This window comes from Eretmochelys imbricata, chromosome 22 (genome assembly GCF_965152235.1).
Source record: "Eretmochelys imbricata isolate rEreImb1 chromosome 22, rEreImb1.hap1, whole genome shotgun sequence".
Lineage (NCBI taxonomy): Eukaryota > Metazoa > Chordata > Testudines > Cheloniidae > Eretmochelys > Eretmochelys imbricata.
The window spans coordinates 525,845-543,705 of record NC_135593.1 but is presented as its reverse complement, the minus strand read 5'-3'; the positions used below and the strand labels follow the sequence as shown (position 1 = coordinate 543,705).

The window sequence follows — 17,861 nt, the reverse complement described above, 5'->3', positions numbered from 1 at the left end:
GACAAAGCCTTGTCTGGGATGATTTAGTTGGGGTTGGTCCTGCTTTAAGCAGGGGATTGGATTAGATGACCTCCTGAGGTCTCTTCCAACCCTAATCTTCTACGATTCTATGAATGTTTGTTAGGTATATCTGGCTCTCGTTTTCCACCTCTAAACTCCCTCGCAAAGCTCCCTGATTTGCTAGCTCCTCTGGTAGTTAGGAGCTGTCTTTTAAAATTTCTGAGTTAGTCCTGCCCCTTCATGAAGGCCTTCAAAAATCACAGCTGGGAAATTAAAGGGAAACAAGCCAATAGAACTTTTTGTAGGCTTCATTTACATTAAGTAAATGTCAGGCTTTAAAGCAGCTGAGATCTTCAAGTAACCAGACCATATGGGAAAATGTCCAAAAAATTGAAGCATAGTTCTTTTGAGGAACTAAAATGGCACAAATGTCCATGAACTAATGTATGAAATTAAAGAGTTACAGCTTCACTTTCAGTAACATTTTATAAGTCATCTCTCCCTCTCTCACACTCTCTCTTTCCTTCTCTCTTTACTTTCATTCTATCCATTTTTGCTAATAATCTTTTTTAGCTTTTGTTACCCACCCTGGTTTATTTCTGACTTCTCCATTCTCCTCTAGTCACTGTTAACTGATTATTTTTCTCTCATAGTCTCCATTCTGTCCCCCAATTTTACCCCTTCCCCATTTGCTCCCCCTGGGTGTTTCCCCTCTCAAGAATGTTTTCCTTTCACTCTATCCATTTCTGTTTTTCACCCTTTTTCTAGGACTCTCCCTTTATTCTTACTTCCTCTGCTCCCTCTGGTTAAACCCACTCTGTCCCTGCTTCTTCCAGTGTTCATTCCCTCTGAAGCACCTGGCATTGGCCACTGCCGTAAGACAGGATACTGGGCTAGATGGACCTTTGGTCTGACCCAGTCTGGCCATTCTTATGTTCTTAATTCTCAGAAAATCATGAGATTGACACACCGCTCGCGCCCCCCCCCCCCCCCAAAAAGAGATTTTTAAAGAAGATTCTATAATGGTTTCTGGTCTGTCTCTTGGTTTTTAATTTTCCCCTGCCTATCCCCTATATCTGTGTGACAAATAGAGACATCCCATATCTACAGAGGAATGTGACTTTGGCCCCTGTTGCAGGAGCTGTCACTGGGGGGGCCCAATGAGATCTGATTAAAGAGTTTTGTACAAAACGCTCCCAGCTGGTGTAGAGGTTCCAGCTTCTCTCTAAACCCCAAATCCCAATTAATTAATTCTCTATCCCTGCTGCCACCACATCTGCCTGTCCCCCAGCCCAGCAATTACTTCTCCCACCAAAACCCTACATCCCTCCCTGCCCCGCTGTGACCCTCTGCTTCTCCTGCAGCTTCAATGGGTCTCCCTTTCTCTCTCCCCCCCGCCTCCCAAAATCCCTGGTGCTGCAGAGATGGAGGGGGAGGAGATGGAATAAGGAACCAGAGGGTTGGGTACACGGGAGTCCTCCAGGGTCATAGAGACTAGCATGACTGTGGCTAGGGAAGCCCATTTTTTAATTCCCCCCATGTATTAGTGACAGTGTCTGACTGAAGATCCCCAGAGTCCTCCTGGACCATAGAAGATAGCGACAAACAGTCTAAATAGCTCCTTGGGCAATGAGATTGGCTTCTCCATCTTGATTACTTGCTTCATTCTGTGGTTTCACAGTCCAGACATGAGACCCCAAGGACCCTCCAGGGTCATAAAGACTGGAGTTTCCAAGGCTAGAGAGGCTGATTTCAGGGTCCTCAGTGCAATATTCCACCCCCTGTGTCTCAGGGACACAGTCTGAGCTCGGATCCTGCCCCCACCCAGAGCCAGGGGTAGATTCTCTCCCCAGGGACAGAGGCTAGTGGGAAAGTGAAGATTGGGGCCTTGTTATCAGCATCGAAAAATGTCACTTGGCCCCATTCACCATCCAGACAAACCTGGATCCTCCTGGGGACCTGGCTCAGGGGTAGTATGGTTGCAGGGGAGGTGAGAGCCTGGAACAGACCCAACCACTGCACAGCCCAGATCCCCACTTCAGGGTTAAAGCTGACTTCTCCCTTCCTCCCACAGCCCAGAATCCTCTGTCCCCCACCTCCACATCCCAGCAATATATCCCTGAAGTGAATCCCTCAGAGCCCAGCACACAGGCCCAGGAGTCAAATCTCTCTGGATTGTTCGGCAGATGTTGCCTGGTGTCTCCCCATTTCACACTTTTCTGATCCTCAGACAGGATGAGTCGGGGATGAGCCGTGTCTGGATCCAGAATCACATTCACTACGGGGGAGAGAGAATCAGAGTTCAGCCCTGGGGGAATCTGGGACCATTTCTCACACTCCCTAACATCCCTGCTTGGCAGTTCCTCAACCTGTGTAATGGGATCCACTTCTGTACTTTCTCATTTGAATATAGAGCCTGCAGCTCCCTGCTCCCCAGCTGGGGCTGGTTCATTCCCAGCAACAGAGACTTGGCAAGGAAGGCAGCAAAAGCTTGTAATTAGGAGAGTCCTGAGGAGGCAGGTACCAACTTTGAACCCCAGAGGGAGTCTCCTCCCATAAATGCATCCTCCACTGCCAGGCCTGGGAGCAGAGATGAAGACGCAGCACAGGGGAAGAGCCAATAGCTCAAGGCCAGTGAGCAGGAAGCAGGAGGTGGCAATGGGTGGGGCAGCCCCTTCCCAGCCCAGAGAGAAGGGAGGTCTGCAGGTGGCAGCACTAGAGAGACACCATCTCCCCAAACCACAAAGCAGCTGCAATGGCAGAGCCCAGCCCTGCCCAAAGGAGAAGAGCCGTGGGGAACAGTCTGTCCCCCAGGTGAAATGGGGAAGGGTGTGACAACCAGGAGGCTCTCTCTCCTGACCACCTTGAAGGTAATATTGGAAAGGCTTGTCAATGTCAATACAAATTCTCAGATCACAATTAAGGTGGCTTTAGGGCTGGGCAGTGCAAGTGTCTCTGGTTATTGCAGTGTGGGAAAGTTGCTTTCATGGACATTTTCTGTTAATGGAAGGAAAAACTCCCCCAAAGCTCACCCTGGATGTGTGATCCCAGAGATCCTCCCTTCCCTGCTCTCGCTCAGGTGGGAAAGAGTCTGGAGGGGAAAAGGGTCACAGAGATTAGAGCACAGCGTCTCTGATTTACAACACCAGCCTGGGGAGTTGCTTCTCTCTCCTGAATGCCTGAGAATAAGCAGAGATGCCCTGGCAGTTCGTCCCCCTGGCTGCTGAGACTTTCTGTGGTGGCTGCTTTTTCCCTCCTTCCCAGCTGCATCTCCCTACTCTTCCACACCTTAGTGTGCAGGTGGTTGAAGCCCCCTTGGTGCATTAGAGGATAGCCCTGGATGGTACAACCAGACTCAGAACTAGAGTGACTGGATGGAGCCCACAGTGCTCAGCCAGTGCACGGGGCTGCCCACCCTACATGTCCCCTCTTTTGTGTTCCAGAAGGTGAGGACAATCTAGCCTCTTGCTTCTCTTGCTTTCCTCAACCAGGTGCCGTGAGAAGGCGTTTCCCATCCATCCCTCACAGCTGGCCCTCTGTAACTCATCATCGCCTCTTGCACCACAAGCCTCCCCAGCCACCTTTGACATGCCACCTGTATTGGCTGAAGGACATCCAGCTGGTTCACCTCTGTACCAGTCCCCGAGAACATCTGTACATGCTCGTGCTCCACACCATCCACTTCCTTGCCTTTGTGTTCCATCCTGACTCCAAATGGTGGGACCTACAGGAGAGAAAATGAGGAACTGTGGTGGGACAGCCTGCACTCCACTTTTGTTCCACAGCCCACTGGGGATATTAGGTGGTGTGTCAGCTTGCAGCCCCTTTTCCAGCTTTTTTTGAACCTCTTACTAAAGTTCTGGCTGCAATATTCCCTGCACCTCCTGATGTATACACACCCCATTTGTGACTTCGGAAAGTGGCAAGACCTTCTTATTAATCTCCTCCTGGTGATGGCCAAGATGGCCACACATCACTGCAGGAGGACAAATCTGAAGGGAGGGAGAAGTGCTCTGAGACTGTGGCATGTATATCCATTCCCTTTTAAAATCATGTCTCCAGGCACCGTTCCCCTGGGCAGTGTTCACTGACTCCTTAGACACCTTTGAGGAGCGATGGATGCTCTCTGGGGTTCTCTGCTTGGTGTCCCCTTCTGGCTCCCTCATTTTTAATTTCTGACCTCTCTCCTTGTCCTGGTTTCTCTTTCATTGTCCCAAATACTCCATTGCTCCCTGGGCTTCATGGTTTCTCCCCCTTAGTTGAGGGGACGGGCCTTTAGCTTTGGGAAGGCATAGATCCACCATGTCCCAGTACATGCAAATAGCATCTCCCTGCTTTTCCTGCTGGAGCTTCTCCTCTGAGGGTTAGAGAGGAAGGTGAGAACCTGAAGTTGCAGGGAGGGGAGTTAGAGGAGGAAGGTAATAGACATAAACCTGGGGGAAGCTCTATACTGAGCCTGTCCTTCTCTCCCTGGCCTGGGAGAAGAGAAGGGGATGGGTATTGGGGATGATCCACTCAGGCCAGAGAGTGGCCCCTTCTCCAGCCCAGAGAGCAGGGAGGATGTGGCAACATCACAGAGGGACCATATCTCTAAGAGAGGAGAAAGAGAGCAACTCAAATGGGAGATCTCAGCCCAGCCCAGCTGAAGAGAAAGATGGGATGCTGGTGAAGAGCAATCGGAGCGAGCCCCTCACATAGGGGAAAGGAAAAAAAGGTGGCAACCCATCTGAATTTAATATTTAAAGGGCTTACGGACATGTATGGAAATGCCAGGGTCAGCATTAATGACATATCTGTGTTGGTGAGGGAGAGTGTATCTACAGAGCAGTTTAAGCCTGGGTCTGAGCCTGGGCTCAAGCCAAACCCTCATTGCATCCACACTGCAAATATGCTAATCTAGGGCTCTGATCCAGAGTCCCAGGACCCTGCAGGTCTGGAGGGTGAGAGCCCATGTTAAACTGGAACCCAGGGTCCAAGCCCTATTGGTTTCCTATGTGCATGCATCCGTGGCTTGACTTGGGTGTGGAAGTCTTCTGGGTGTATCCTATAGTTCCTGGAGGCGGAGAAGCAGTGCTACAGGCAGCCAGCACAGCATGCCAGACACAGCATTACTACCTGGCCGAGAGGTCCCCCTTCCTGCTCCTCCCACAGTGGTGGTGGAAGTTTCTCCTCCATGGTGGTGCACGGAGCTTGCCTGGAGCAGGGAGCAAAGTTAGGAGGTGGGTCATCCTTCCCTCAGCCATACTGAGCCGAGAGCTCTGTCACTTCTTCTCCCTGCAGGGCAGCTGCTATGGTCCCTGCTCTGCTCACTGGCCCTTACTCCAGGCCCTCCTGCCCTCTCTTGGGCTGCAGGTGCAGGGTCACCTGGGCAGCATGCACTATTAGGGTGGTCAGTGGGAGCCAGCACCAAAACTTCTCCGCAGCATCCCAGAGGTCTGGGGGTGTGGTGATGGCAGGGATAAAGGATTCCCCAGGGTTGCTGGAGCACACTGCATCCCAAGCCTTGGGGATGGATTTTGCCACTTTGCAGCAAGCAGCAGCCAGACTGGAATGTGTGTGTGTCTTCCCTCTGACACCTTCATTTTACGTCAAACTTCAAAACAAACTGAAAAAATCAAGCAAGCAAGCAAAAACTCCTCACCTTCATTGATCATCCTATTTGAAAAATTAAGAATTACAAAAAGTTTCACTGTAATAGTTTGACACCCTGGAGACTGATGTCCTCATTATCCTTAGGACAGGCACAGGGGCATGTTTTTTGCCAATGTGACCGAGCCTAGAGCTGGAGAACCCAGTTATCCGATTAGACAGTAATTCAGTATAATGCCCTTTCAAATGGAGACAGCCACCAAATGAGCTAATTATGCGGCATATGTACTCATGTGCTCCTTACGGGCACCCGCGTCCCATCAATAGCACGGCCACAGTTAGGAAACAGGATTGGCAGTCGAGTTTCCCCCCAGTGCAGAAAATTCTTAACCTAGAGTTAAAATGCAATGTTGATGCTCAAGCCCAGGATTCCCTGACAAGAGGTCAGCTGACTCAAATCCCTTACGCTTACATTGCTATGTAGGCCTAGCCTCAGAGTGTTTGTTGGTCAGGGAGAGAGTTTCTGTTCGTCAGTGGGTGCAGGGACTCAACACTAAGGATGGTATCAGGATTGTTTGTGTGATTTCGGCTTGGGAGCTCTTAGTATTTCATGTTTCAGAGTAGCAGCCGTGTTAGTTTGTATACGCAAAAAGAAAAGGAGTACTTGTGGCACCTTAGAGACTAACCAATTTATTTGAGCATAAGCTTTCGTGAGCTACAGCTCACTTCATCCAATGAAGTGAGCTGTAGCTCAGAAAGCTTATGCTCAAATAAATTGGTTAGTCTCTAAGATGCCACAAGTACTCCTTTTCTTTTAGTATTTCATGTTTTTGTTTTTATTTTTATTTTTAGGGGTGTGTGTCATGGTCAGTGTTGGTTTGGTTTGGACATTTATCTAGAAGTTCATGAAAATGTTTTCATGGGATTTTCCTCTTTATTTAATGATAATCTCCACCTGAAGTCTCACCTGGTCTGTGTGATCCTAAGGATTTCCCTCTTATTGTCTCCAGTTCAGATGGCAGAATGTCTGGAGGGGGAAAGGATAAGATAGATGATATTTCATGCTGTCATATTTGTGACATCCTCACTCTTAATTGACATAATTGTATTTTAATTAAGAGAGAAAAACAGTTGAAGAGAGACAGAGACACACCCAGATTTTTAACAAAGGCTAATATGAATCATCCTATTTTCTCTTTCATTCAAGCGTCTCAAATCAACAGAACCAATATCCATGAAGCCTCAGAACCACTCAAAGAGACACTATGTGGAAGACAGATTTTCTGTTCCCTCATCCTCCAAACCCAGCTGATTTCTCATTCTCCTTTTGCATTTTGTCATAAGCCAGGCCAGATCCTGCAAAGATTTTAGCATTAATGTAACTTTACAAACATTGGCCTCTTTCACATCAGTGGGATGCTGAGACTTTTCAGGATGAGGAGCCTGAATTGTGAGCTCTTTGGGTCTATTTACTCAGTATATGTACAGAGCTCAGCACAATGGGGCTTTCATTCTGCATAGACTGAAATACAAATAATATTAAAATTATTTCATAAATGCGGAAACTGAGTCAGGGAGAGAATTGGCTCAGTGGGCCTCATTCACCCCTGCACTGGTAAAGGGACGGGGGAAACAGTTTGTGGTTCTCCTATTCAGTAGCTGCTGGGGTCAGTGCAGACATTGGCACAGGCTGCGGAAGTCCGGAGGTCCAGCCTGAGTTGCACCTCTGGTCCAGTGGCCCCTAGATGACTTCTCCCTGAGGCAGTGTCAAAGGCACAGCTTTACCCTGGCCACACCCCATTATTCCTGCTCCACCCCTTCCTCCTCTGCCCAGCCCTCGACAGCTCCCCTCTATTCCCTGCTTTCCCGGGACACTCCTTGAGCCTGCTCCACCCCTTCCTCCTCTGCCCAGCCCTCGACAGCTCCCCTCTATTCCCTGCTTTCCCGGGACACTCCTTGAGCCTGCTCCACCCCTTCCTCCTCTGCCCAGCCCTCAACAACTCCCCTCTATTCCCTGCTTTCCCGGGACACTCCTTGAGCCTGCTCCACCCCTTCCTCCTCTGCCCAGCCCTCGACAGCTCCCCTCTGTTCCCTGCTTTCCCGGGACACTCCTTGAGCCTGCTCCACCCCTTCCTCCTCTGCCCAGCCCTCGACAGCTCCCCTCTGTTCCCTGCTTTCCCGGGACACTCCTTGAGCCTGCTCCACCCCTTCCTCCTCTGCCCAGCCCTCGACAGCTCCCCTCTGTTCCCTGCTTTCCCGGGACACTCCTTGAGCCTGCTCCACCCCTTCCTCCTCTGCCCAGCCCTCGACAGCTCCCCTCTATTCCCTGCTTTCCCGGGACACTCCTTGAGCCTGCTCCACCCCTTCCTCCTCTGCCCAGCCCTCGACAACTCCCCTCTATTCCCTGCTTTCCCGGGACACTCCTTGAGCCTGCTCCACCCCTTCCTCCTCTGCCCAGCCCTCGACAGCTCCCCTCTATTCCCTGCTTTCCCGGGACACTCCTTGAGCCTGCTCCACCCCTTCCTCCTCTGCCCAGCCCTCGACAACTCCCCTCTGTTCCCTGCTTTCCCGGGACACTCCTTGAGCCTGCTCCACCCCTTCCTCCTCTGCCCAGCCCTCGACAACTCCCCTCTATTCCCTGCTTTCCCGGGACACTCCTTGAGCCTGCTCCACCCCTTCCTCCTCTGCCCAGCCCTCAACAACTCCCCTCTATTCCCTGCTTTCCCGGGACACTCCTTGAGCCTGCTCCACCCCTTCCTCCTCTGCCCAGCCCTCGACAGCTCCCCTCTGTTCCCTGCTTTCCCGGGACACTCCTTGAGCCTGCTCCACCCCTTCCTCCTCTGCCCAGCCCTCGACAGCTCCCCTCTGTTCCCTGCTTTCCCGGGACACTCCTTGAGCCTGCTCCACCCCTTCCTCCTCTGCCCAGCCCTCGACAGCTCCCCTCTGTTCCCTGCTTTCCCGGGACACTCCTTGAGCCTGCTCCACCCCTTCCTCCTCTGCCCAGCCCTCGACAGCTCCCCTCTATTCCCTGCTTTCCCGGGACACTCCTTGAGCCTGCTCCACCCCTTCCTCCTCTGCCCAGCCCTCGACAGCTCCCCTCTATTCCCTGCTTTCCCGGGACACTCCTTGAGCCTGCTCCACCCCTTCCTCCTCTGCCCAGCCCTCGACAGCTCCCCTCTGTTCCCTGCTTTCCCGGGACACTCCTTGAGCCTGCTCCACCCCTTCCTCCTCTGCCCAGCCCTCGACAACTCCCCTCTGTTCCCTGCTTTCCCGGGACACTCCTTGAGCCTGCTCCACCCCTTCCTCCTCTGCCCAGCCCTCGACAACTCCCCTCTGTTCCCTGCTTTCCCGGGACACTCCTTGAGCCTGCTCCACCCCTTCCTCCTCTGCCCAGCCCTCGACAACTCCCCTCTGTTCCCTGCTTTCCCGGGACACTCCTTGAGCCTGCTCCACCCCTTCCTCCTCTGCCCAGCCCTCAGCAACTCCCCTCTGTTCCCTGCTTTCCCGGGACACTCCTTGAGCCTGCTCCACCCCTTCCTCCTCTGCCCAGCCCTCAACAACTCCCCTCTATTCCCTGCTTTCCCGGGACACTCCTTGAGCCTGCTCCACCCCTTCCTCCTCTGCCCAGCCCTCGACAGCTCCCCTCTGTTCCCTGCTTTCCCGGGACACTCCTTGAGCCTGCTCCACCCCTTCCTCCTCTGCCCAGCCCTCGACAGCTCCCCTCTGTTCCCTGCTTTCCCGGGACACTCCTTGAGCCTGCTCCACCCCTTCCTCCTCTGCCCAGCCCTCGACAACTCCCCTCTGTTCCCTGCTTTCCCGGGACACTCCTTGAGCCTGCTCCACCCCTTCCTCCTCTGCCCAGCCCTCAACAACTCCCCTCTGTTCCCTGCTTTCCCGGGGCACTCCTTGAGCCTGCTCCACCCCTTCCTCCTCTGCCCAGCCCTCGACAGCTCCCCTCTGTTCCCTGCTTTCCCGGGACACTCCTTGAGCCTGCTCCACCCCTTCCTCCTCTGCCCAGCCCTCGACAACTCCCCTCTGTTCCCTGCTTTCCCGGGACACTCCTTGAGCCTGCTCCACCCCTTCCTCCTCTGCCCAGCCCTCAACAACTCCCCTCTGTTCCCTGCTTTCCCGGGGCACTCCTTGAGCCTGCTCCACCCCTTCCTCCTCTGCCCAGCCCTCGACAACTCCCCTCTGTTCCCTGCTTTCCCGGGACACTCCTTGAGCCTGCTCCACCCCTTCCTCCTCTGCCCAGCCCTCGACAGCTCCCCTCTGTTCCCTGCTTTCCCGGGACACTCCTTGAGCCTGCTCCACCCCTTCCTCCTCTGCCCAGCCCTCGACAACTCCCCTCTGTTCCCTGCTTTCCCGGGACACTCCTTGAGCCTGCTCCACCCCTTCCTCCTCTGCCCAGCCCTCGACAGCTCCCCTCTGTTCCCTGCTTTCCCGGGACACTCCTTGAGCCTGCTCCACCCCTTCCTCCTCTGCCCAGCCCTCGACAACTCCCCTCTATTCCCTGCTTTCCCGGGGCACTCCTTGAGCCTGCTCCACCCCTTCCTCCTCTGCCCAGCCCTCGACAGCTCCCCTCTGTTCCCTGCTTTCCCGGGACACTCCTTGAGCCTGCTCCACCCCTTCCTCCTCTGCCCAGCCCTCGACAGCTCCCCTCTATTCCCTGCTTTCCCGGGACACTCCTTGAGCCTGCTCCACCCCTTCCTCCTCTGCCCAGCCCTCGACAACTCCCCTCTGTTCCCTGCTTTCCCGGGACACTCCTTGAGCCTGCTCCACCCCTTCCTCCTCTGCCCAGCCCTCGACAACTCCCCTCTGTTCCCTGCTTTCCCGGGACACTCCTTGAGCCTGCTCCACCCCTTCCTCCTCTGCCCAGCCCTCAACAACTCCCCTCTGTTCCCTGCTTTCCCGGGACACTCCTTGAGCCTGCTCCACCCCTTCCTCCTCTGCCCAGCCCTCGACAGCTCCCCTCTGTTCCCTGCTTTCCCGGGACACTCCTTGAGCCTGCTCCACCCCTTCCTCCTCTGCCCAGCCCTCAACAACTCCCCTCTATTCCCTGCTTTCCCGGGACACTCCTTGAGCCTGCTCCACCCCTTCCTCCTCTGCCCAGCCCTCGACAGCTCCCCTCTGTTCCCTGCTTTCCCGGGACACTCCTTGAGCCTGCAGCTGCTGTGGAGGAGCTGGAGGCACAAGAGGCTCCTGTGCTGGGAGGATTCTCCTGGGTTTACACCTTCCCTACAGCCCCTTTGGCCCACACAAGCTGCCACACGGGGCCAGAGCACAATGGTGAGCTGGGTCCACATTTCAAAAGTGGCCTTACATTGAGGGTTTACATTTTGGTGCCAACCTTTAGGCCTTGTCTACATCGTTTTGTCGGCAAAAGGCAGCTTTCGTTGACACAACAGTGGAGGTGTACACACTACAATGCACCTCTTGGTGACAAAACTCTCCTGCTTTACTGACAAAATATAACCACCGCAATGGGAGGCATAGAGATTTTTGCAGCAAAGTTAGATCAACAAAGTGTCAGTGTAGACACTGTGTTTGTTACGTTGCTGTAACTGGCTCCGGAAGGTATCTCGCAATGCCCACCATGACCGCTCTGCTCACTGTTTGGAAATCTGCTGCCATTCATCCAGCTATGTAGACATGTGTCCCTCCCCTTTCAAAGCCCCAGGAAGTCCCCCATACACAATTTGTCTCTCTTTCTCACATACACACTCCCCACACACACAGTCTCTCACACGCTCCGCCAACACATGCTCTCTCTCTCTCTCACACACACACACACACACACACACACACACACCCACCCACACCCTGTCACACATGCTTCCCCCACACAAACACACACTTCTGTGGGCTTCTTCTATTACTGTTAGGGTTACCATATTTGAATATTCAAAAAAGAGGACACTATGGGGGGGGGAAAGGGGTATTTGCTCGCCCCACCTGCCCCCACCCCAACTCCACCTCTTCCCCGTCCCCATTTCAACCCCTTCCCCAAAGTCCTCGACTCTGCCCCCTCTCTGCCCCATTGGACCCCCCCGCTGCTGGCTCCCTCGCCGCTCGCCTCTTCACTGCCCACCGCTGGCTCGCCGCTCGCCTCTTCACCCTCCCCGCCTGCCACTTGCCTCCTCACCCGCCCACCAGCCAGCCACTGGCTCCCTCGCCGCTCGCCTCTTCACCACCATGCCCCACTCGCCTACTCACCCCTCCTGCCGCAGGTCGCTCTGGCTCCTAGGATCAGGGGCAGCCAAGGGGTCTCCACGTGCTGCACCCGCCACAAGCGTGAGCTCCGTGGCTCCCATTGGCCAGCACCAAAGAAAAGCACCAATGGGAGCTGCCGTAGCCATGGAGTGGGGCTTACAGGTGCCGGCAGCACACAGAGAGCCCTCCGCCCCCCCACCCCTGACTCGACCCGACCCTGAGAGCCAGAGGCACCTTCCGGGGGGCGAGGTGGGGAGTCCCAGCGGTGCTTACCTGGGGCGGCTCCCAGGAAGCATCCGGAAGGTCCCTCTGGCTCCTAGGTTCGGGTCAGGTCGGGTCAGGGTGGGGGCGGAGGGCTCGCTGCCCGCTGCCGGCACCTGCAAGCCCTGCCCCCGCAGCTCTGGTTGGGCAGGAGGCAGCACGCGGAGACCACCTCCGCCTCTGTGCCTAGGGGCCGCCCACACTGCAGGCTCCTGCCAGCGGGCAGGTGCCGGGAGCTGCCCCAGGAAGCGCCACCAGCCCCGGGACTTTGGTGTGTGTGGTGAGGTGAGCGGTCCCCAATATCGGGACAAAGGGTGTCCCAACCGATGTGGCAAAATCCCAGACGTTTTTAGATATTTAAAAATTCCTCCCAGATGGTGATTTAAGAACCAAAAAGCTGGACATGTCCAGGAAAATACGGACGTATGGTAACCCTAATTACTATTCAGCAGTGTCAGTTTGATCATATTATCAAGCGTTACTCTAAAAAGTGATCTAAGATGTGTAACTTTTCAGGCACACACAGAAATCATTACAAGGTTCATAGCACAGTGCAAAGAAACAATGCCAGGTTCAGCACACTACAGCAACAAATGTTACTGTGGCTCAGTGTTAAAATGCTCCTTCAAGGCATCCTCCAGCCAAATAGCCCCCCATTGGGCTCCTCCTATAGCCTTGTGTTCAATACAAGCACAATACACAGCACAGCACAATACTGAACAGCAGGGTAGTATCCATGCTTTCTGACAGTGATGGCTGGGGTGCAGGTTGCCAGGGCAGTTGAAAAATAGCTGGCCATATAGTAGGATGCCCATGGAACAATGAGATTGAGAAACCTTCATCATGTGACTCTCTACCTGCCTGCATGAGGCATTGCAAACCCTTCACAAAGCACCTTCTGGCCAGGGGCACAGTGGGATAGCTACCCAGAGTGCCCTGCTGTCTGTGTCAATGCAAAGCTACTATTGTGGATGTGCTTTGCCGACACAAGGAGCACAGTGTGGACATGCAACAGTGGTTTAATTATAGCAGTGGCTGTTTGTTGGCGTAACTGGAATCGACAAAACTCTGTAGTGTAGATAGACAAGGCCTTAGGCACCTGGGGCCCGGAGTTCCTTGGTAATGGGCACCTGCAGATCCTACGGACTCCAGCTGCATGTGGGGCTGCTAAACAGCTCTGGAGCACATGCCCTGTAGTTCTGTAGTTGGAAGAGTGAAACTGAGGTACCCCAAATTTTGTACATTTTTACCTTAATGATTGTACCAAAGTTCACAGAGTGAAATAATGTGAAAGATCCTGGCACCTGGGCCCTTACTTCATCTGCGCAGTTTGTCTGCTTTCTACTTTTTATTAAATAGGTACATAATCTAATTGAACCAGTTGCCCAGAGCCCATCTCCACCCATAGTCCCAGAGACACACCCTGGTTTCCTTTCCTAGATCCCTTCTCAGTACCTTTGAACTTCCACAGAATCTCCGTTAGAGCAATATTTCGCTGGGAGAAATCACTGAGTCTCTTTTCCAGCTCAGGAGAAATCTCCACTGGCTGGAGGAACTTCCCCTTCTCGCACCTGGAGAGGAAGAATTTCATGATATTATGTTTCTTTTAGTGACTCATTATAATTCCTTGCTAGTGGAAGTTGCTGCTCTTATGGGCCTGGAGTTAGAATTCCTCCACTTCTCCCAGTCTCAGAGCAGGCACAGCACTGGCCATGGCAGTGCAACCTTTCCCTAAAGGCCCCATTAATATTCTTCATCTCTAGCCTGGACAGAGCAGATCTGTACATCAAAGGGGAATCATGTTTTCATGACCAATTCACTCCTTCGCCTCCATGCACTAATACTAGTATGTTCCCCTATTTCATGCGCACAGTGCTATCGGATCGTTCTTTCAGGAACTAGATTGAAACCTCAGGGGCCCCCGCCCCCACCAGTTCCTTCCACACAGGTCTCCAAACAGTCCTGAGGTGGTAAAGGCTCTTGATTCCTGCTGTCCAGGGCTTGATTGTAACCAGTGCCTTGAGCTGAAAGGCCCATATTGATCCTCAGGGTTCTGAGGCAGCCAATTCCCCAGGGATGTAATATCTCTAGGAAATACTGTAGGCCAGTCTTTCCCACTGAATAGATAATTCAAGAGTCCTGTGTAAAAGGGTGAGGATTAAATGCATAAATGGGAATTACATTCAGAATGTGACCTTGCCCCATATATTTTGCTGCAGTGCCCTGGGGAACTATAGTAAAGAACAGAATTATCAGATACATAGATGAACATGATTTGTTGGGGAAGAGTCAACATGGTTTTTGTAAAGGGAAATTATGCGTCACCAATCTACTAAAATTCTTTGAGGGGGTCAACAAACATGTGGATAAGGGGGATCCAGTGGATATAGTGTACTTAGATTTTCAGAAAGCCTTTGATAAGATCCCTCACTACAGGCTCTTAAGCAAAGTAAGCTGTCATGGGATAAGACGGAAGGTCCTCTCATGGATTAGTAACTGATTAAAAGACAGGAAACAAAAGGTAGGAACAAATTATCAGTTTTCAGAATGGAGAGAGATAAATAGTGGTGTTCCCCAGGGGTCTGTACTGGGACCAGTCCTATTCAACATATACATAAATGATCTGGAAAAAGGGGTAAATGTAGAGTCAATACACTCTCCAAGCCCTTTCACAGCGTCGTGAAGAATGAGGGGAAGTGAAATAGAGCCACATACTTGCTCAAGGTGCTTCTGACATCCTAGAGAGGAAAGAGACAGAAAAACAATTTTAGTCCCAAATGCTGCCCACTGGGGATCCCAGAGAAGGGATTTTGCAGATATGGGAAAGAGAGGCCCTGCCTTGGCCCTAGGGCCATGGATTTGCTGAGTTAATGTCATCTCTAATATAAATGAGTCTGTAATTCTTCAAAGAGAAACAATAATTCACATTTCAGGAATGCACACACTGAATTACACTGTGAACTCTGACTGCTGGTCTCCAGTGCCCATGATTCAGGAGCTGTCCTGTCCCTGTGTTTGGATCAGGGATGTTTATAACTCAGTCTCACCTGCAGGAATTCACTTGCTGGCTTCTGACACTTCCCCTCCAGCTCACTGATCAAGTTGCTGAGACGGAAAATCTCCTCAGACATTTTAGTGACATTGTCATTCTGTATCTTCACAATCGCCTTTTCCAGATTTTCCAGCTGGGCCAGCAGGAGTTGCTCTTCTTCTTCTAGAAACTGCCACAGTTGCTGAAATTCAGATACAACCTTCTGCCTCTTGTTTTGTGTCTGTATCTATTTTTTTTTAAAAGAAAGGACAGGTAAGGGTTAGAGAGAGAGTCTAGGGTCCGTTCATGGAGTGCTGACTGTGCAGGAGAGAGAATTTCTTTGAAAATTCTGTGATGTCTAACACATGATTATACCCTGTCCTTAGTAGGGAGAGGATTTTCTACCACTTTCCCATTTGTCCCTAATATTTTATCATGGGATGTTTCTATGTCTGACATAGTCAGCACACTGTGTTAAGCCAGACCCAGAGCAGCAGCCAGCAGGACTGAGCACTACATTAACAGAGATGCGAGGGGAGAGAAATAATTAACAATGCAAGAAATGTCTGCAGACTCAGGCAGACAGCACTGCACGAGACATAGTCTGCTCACCTTGGGAGGAGTTTTGTGAAAGACACAAGGGCTAGAAATTAACTCATTAATTGGAATGGAAGCTTAGATTCTACAGAATACGATGTGGTCCTGCTCCTGAGAGAGGATTTCTCAGGGCCGGTTTGTGTAGGTGTGCGAAGACACAGGACTCTAACACAGACATCCATGCTCATGAAGAAACACAAAGCCCACATTCCTCAAGTCCATGGAGGAAGCTGCCTACAAACAGATGTCCTACCAGGTGCACCTGAAAAGGGAAGCCAAGGGGCCTGGCCCATCCACTTTTCACCACGGACCCAGCCCTCTCCCCCTCCTCTTCTCGCCGAGGTCCAGCCCCCCGGCCAGGCTGGAAGCTGGAGCCCGGCCAGGGTAAGAGAGGCCCAGGGAGCCCAGGCTGCTGGGAAAAGCCATGGGTGGGGGGTCCCAAGACCAGATTCCTAACAGATGGCCCACTGCAAGTCCCTGCAAGTTAATAACAATGGGCACCTACCAGATACTCCAGGCTTTTCCCCTCTCCAGTCACTTTAAATCTCAGAAGCTTTTCTCTCTCTTCCTTCAGAATCTCCAAATGGGCCTGAATCTTTTCCTGAAGAAACAGAAATGATGTTGGGAGGTTTCATTTTGAGAGTGCTTGGGGTGGGGTGGGGGGTTTCCATGTCAAACCGAAGACTCTGTAGGTGACTGTCAACCCTACCAGGTTTATGACATCAGGAACACCAAGGAAATGAAACCTCATTAACAGAGACAGGGAGTGTTTTATATTGAGACTGTTTTGAATTATTTGTCCCCTTTCTCCATAGAATTAAATGAGCAAGAAACGAGTCACATGATGGTGAATCAATTAACCTGTTTTTGAGAAGGTTTAACTCACAAAATGATACAAATCCCAGGTGTTATATGCAGTGTTGTATTTGTGTTGGTCCTGGGATATTAGGTGTTAATGGGCCATGGTGGGGAACAAATAAATCTATTTTTGAGAAGGTTTAGCTTACTTTGTGATACAAACAACAGGAACTACCAGGACCATTGAACTTCAGCCCTGAACCCCTGGGGAGCATACTAGTTGGGCAGAACTTGCTTAAGCACTAAAGCAAACCCTACTAGAGATGCTGATTAGTGTTAAGAATGGCTGGAGTTTGACTTAGTGCTGTTCTAAACCCTTTCAGTGGCAATGCCCGCTGTGTAGTTACCCCAGCGTCCCTGGAAAAGTGTCCAGAAGCAGTGGATTCTGGAAGATTTCAAAAGGCTGCACTGTAGGACTAATGGAACCACTCTGGCTGGTCCTTGCCCACATACACAATAAAACAGTTCAGACTGGCACAGGACAGCTCTTCCCAGGTTAGTTTTGCGGCAACCCAGGCTAATGCCCATGGTGTTCGGCATGGACCTACGCTGTCTGGAGCCCTTTTGTGTGTGGACTCAAGCTGCTTGGGGTCCACACAGGGTTTAGCACAGTGACCTCCTCTAATGCAGGCTGGCATCTGAATTTAATCCCTTACGGAGGAACACAGGAATTCAGAATCCCAGTGGGAAACCTCATCTCCCTGCTGGGCCTGAGGCCTTTATTAAGGAGTTGCTATATAATTTTTCATACATTTCTTTTCTTCACAGAGCTGAATGATGCAGATACATCAATAGCTGTAGGAGAGAGAGAATATGTGTGACTGGCAACTTGTGATTAAATGAACCTGCAACTAACATTCAAAATTATTTCCCATTAGGCTGGAGAGAAGTTCCCTACCTTGTATTCCTGGGCAGCCTCCTCTATGGGAACCACAGCGTGAGCTCTGTGAGCCTGGGATCTGTCACACACCACACAGATGGGGGTTTGGTCCTCTTCACAGAACAGTTTGAGAGGCTCCTGGTGCTCATCACACACACTATCCCTTCCTGACCCTGTTCCTGCCTGGAAACTCAGCTGTTTGGCTATTTCTACAACATTTGCCAGCTGCCTGTTTGGCCTGAGGTTTCTCTGCTGAGCAGTTTCTCTGCACTGAGGGCAGGATACTTCCGAGTCAGATCCCTCCCAGCACCGGCTGATGCAGCCTCGGCAGAAATTGTGCCCACAGTCTATAATCACTGGGTCTTGAAAATATTCCAGACAGATGGGACAACTAGCTTCCTCCTGGAGACTTTCCATGGGGTTCTCTGCGGCCAT

The 17,861-nt window shown here is 51.9% G+C and overlaps 1 protein-coding gene across 1 annotated transcript; it reads right to left on the bottom strand.

Annotated features, from left to right (window-relative positions):
- Positions 1–1,714: 1,714 nt before the first annotated feature.
- LOC144278465 (zinc finger protein RFP-like) lies at positions 1,715–17,861 on the bottom strand. Its single transcript, XM_077839775.1, is given in 8 exon segments — positions 1,715–2,072; positions 2,075–2,278; positions 6,557–6,616; positions 13,516–13,631; positions 14,776–14,798; positions 15,108–15,338; positions 16,194–16,289; positions 17,445–17,861. Coding segments are annotated over 8 exon segments (1,431 nt in total). The 3' UTR covers positions 1,715–1,788.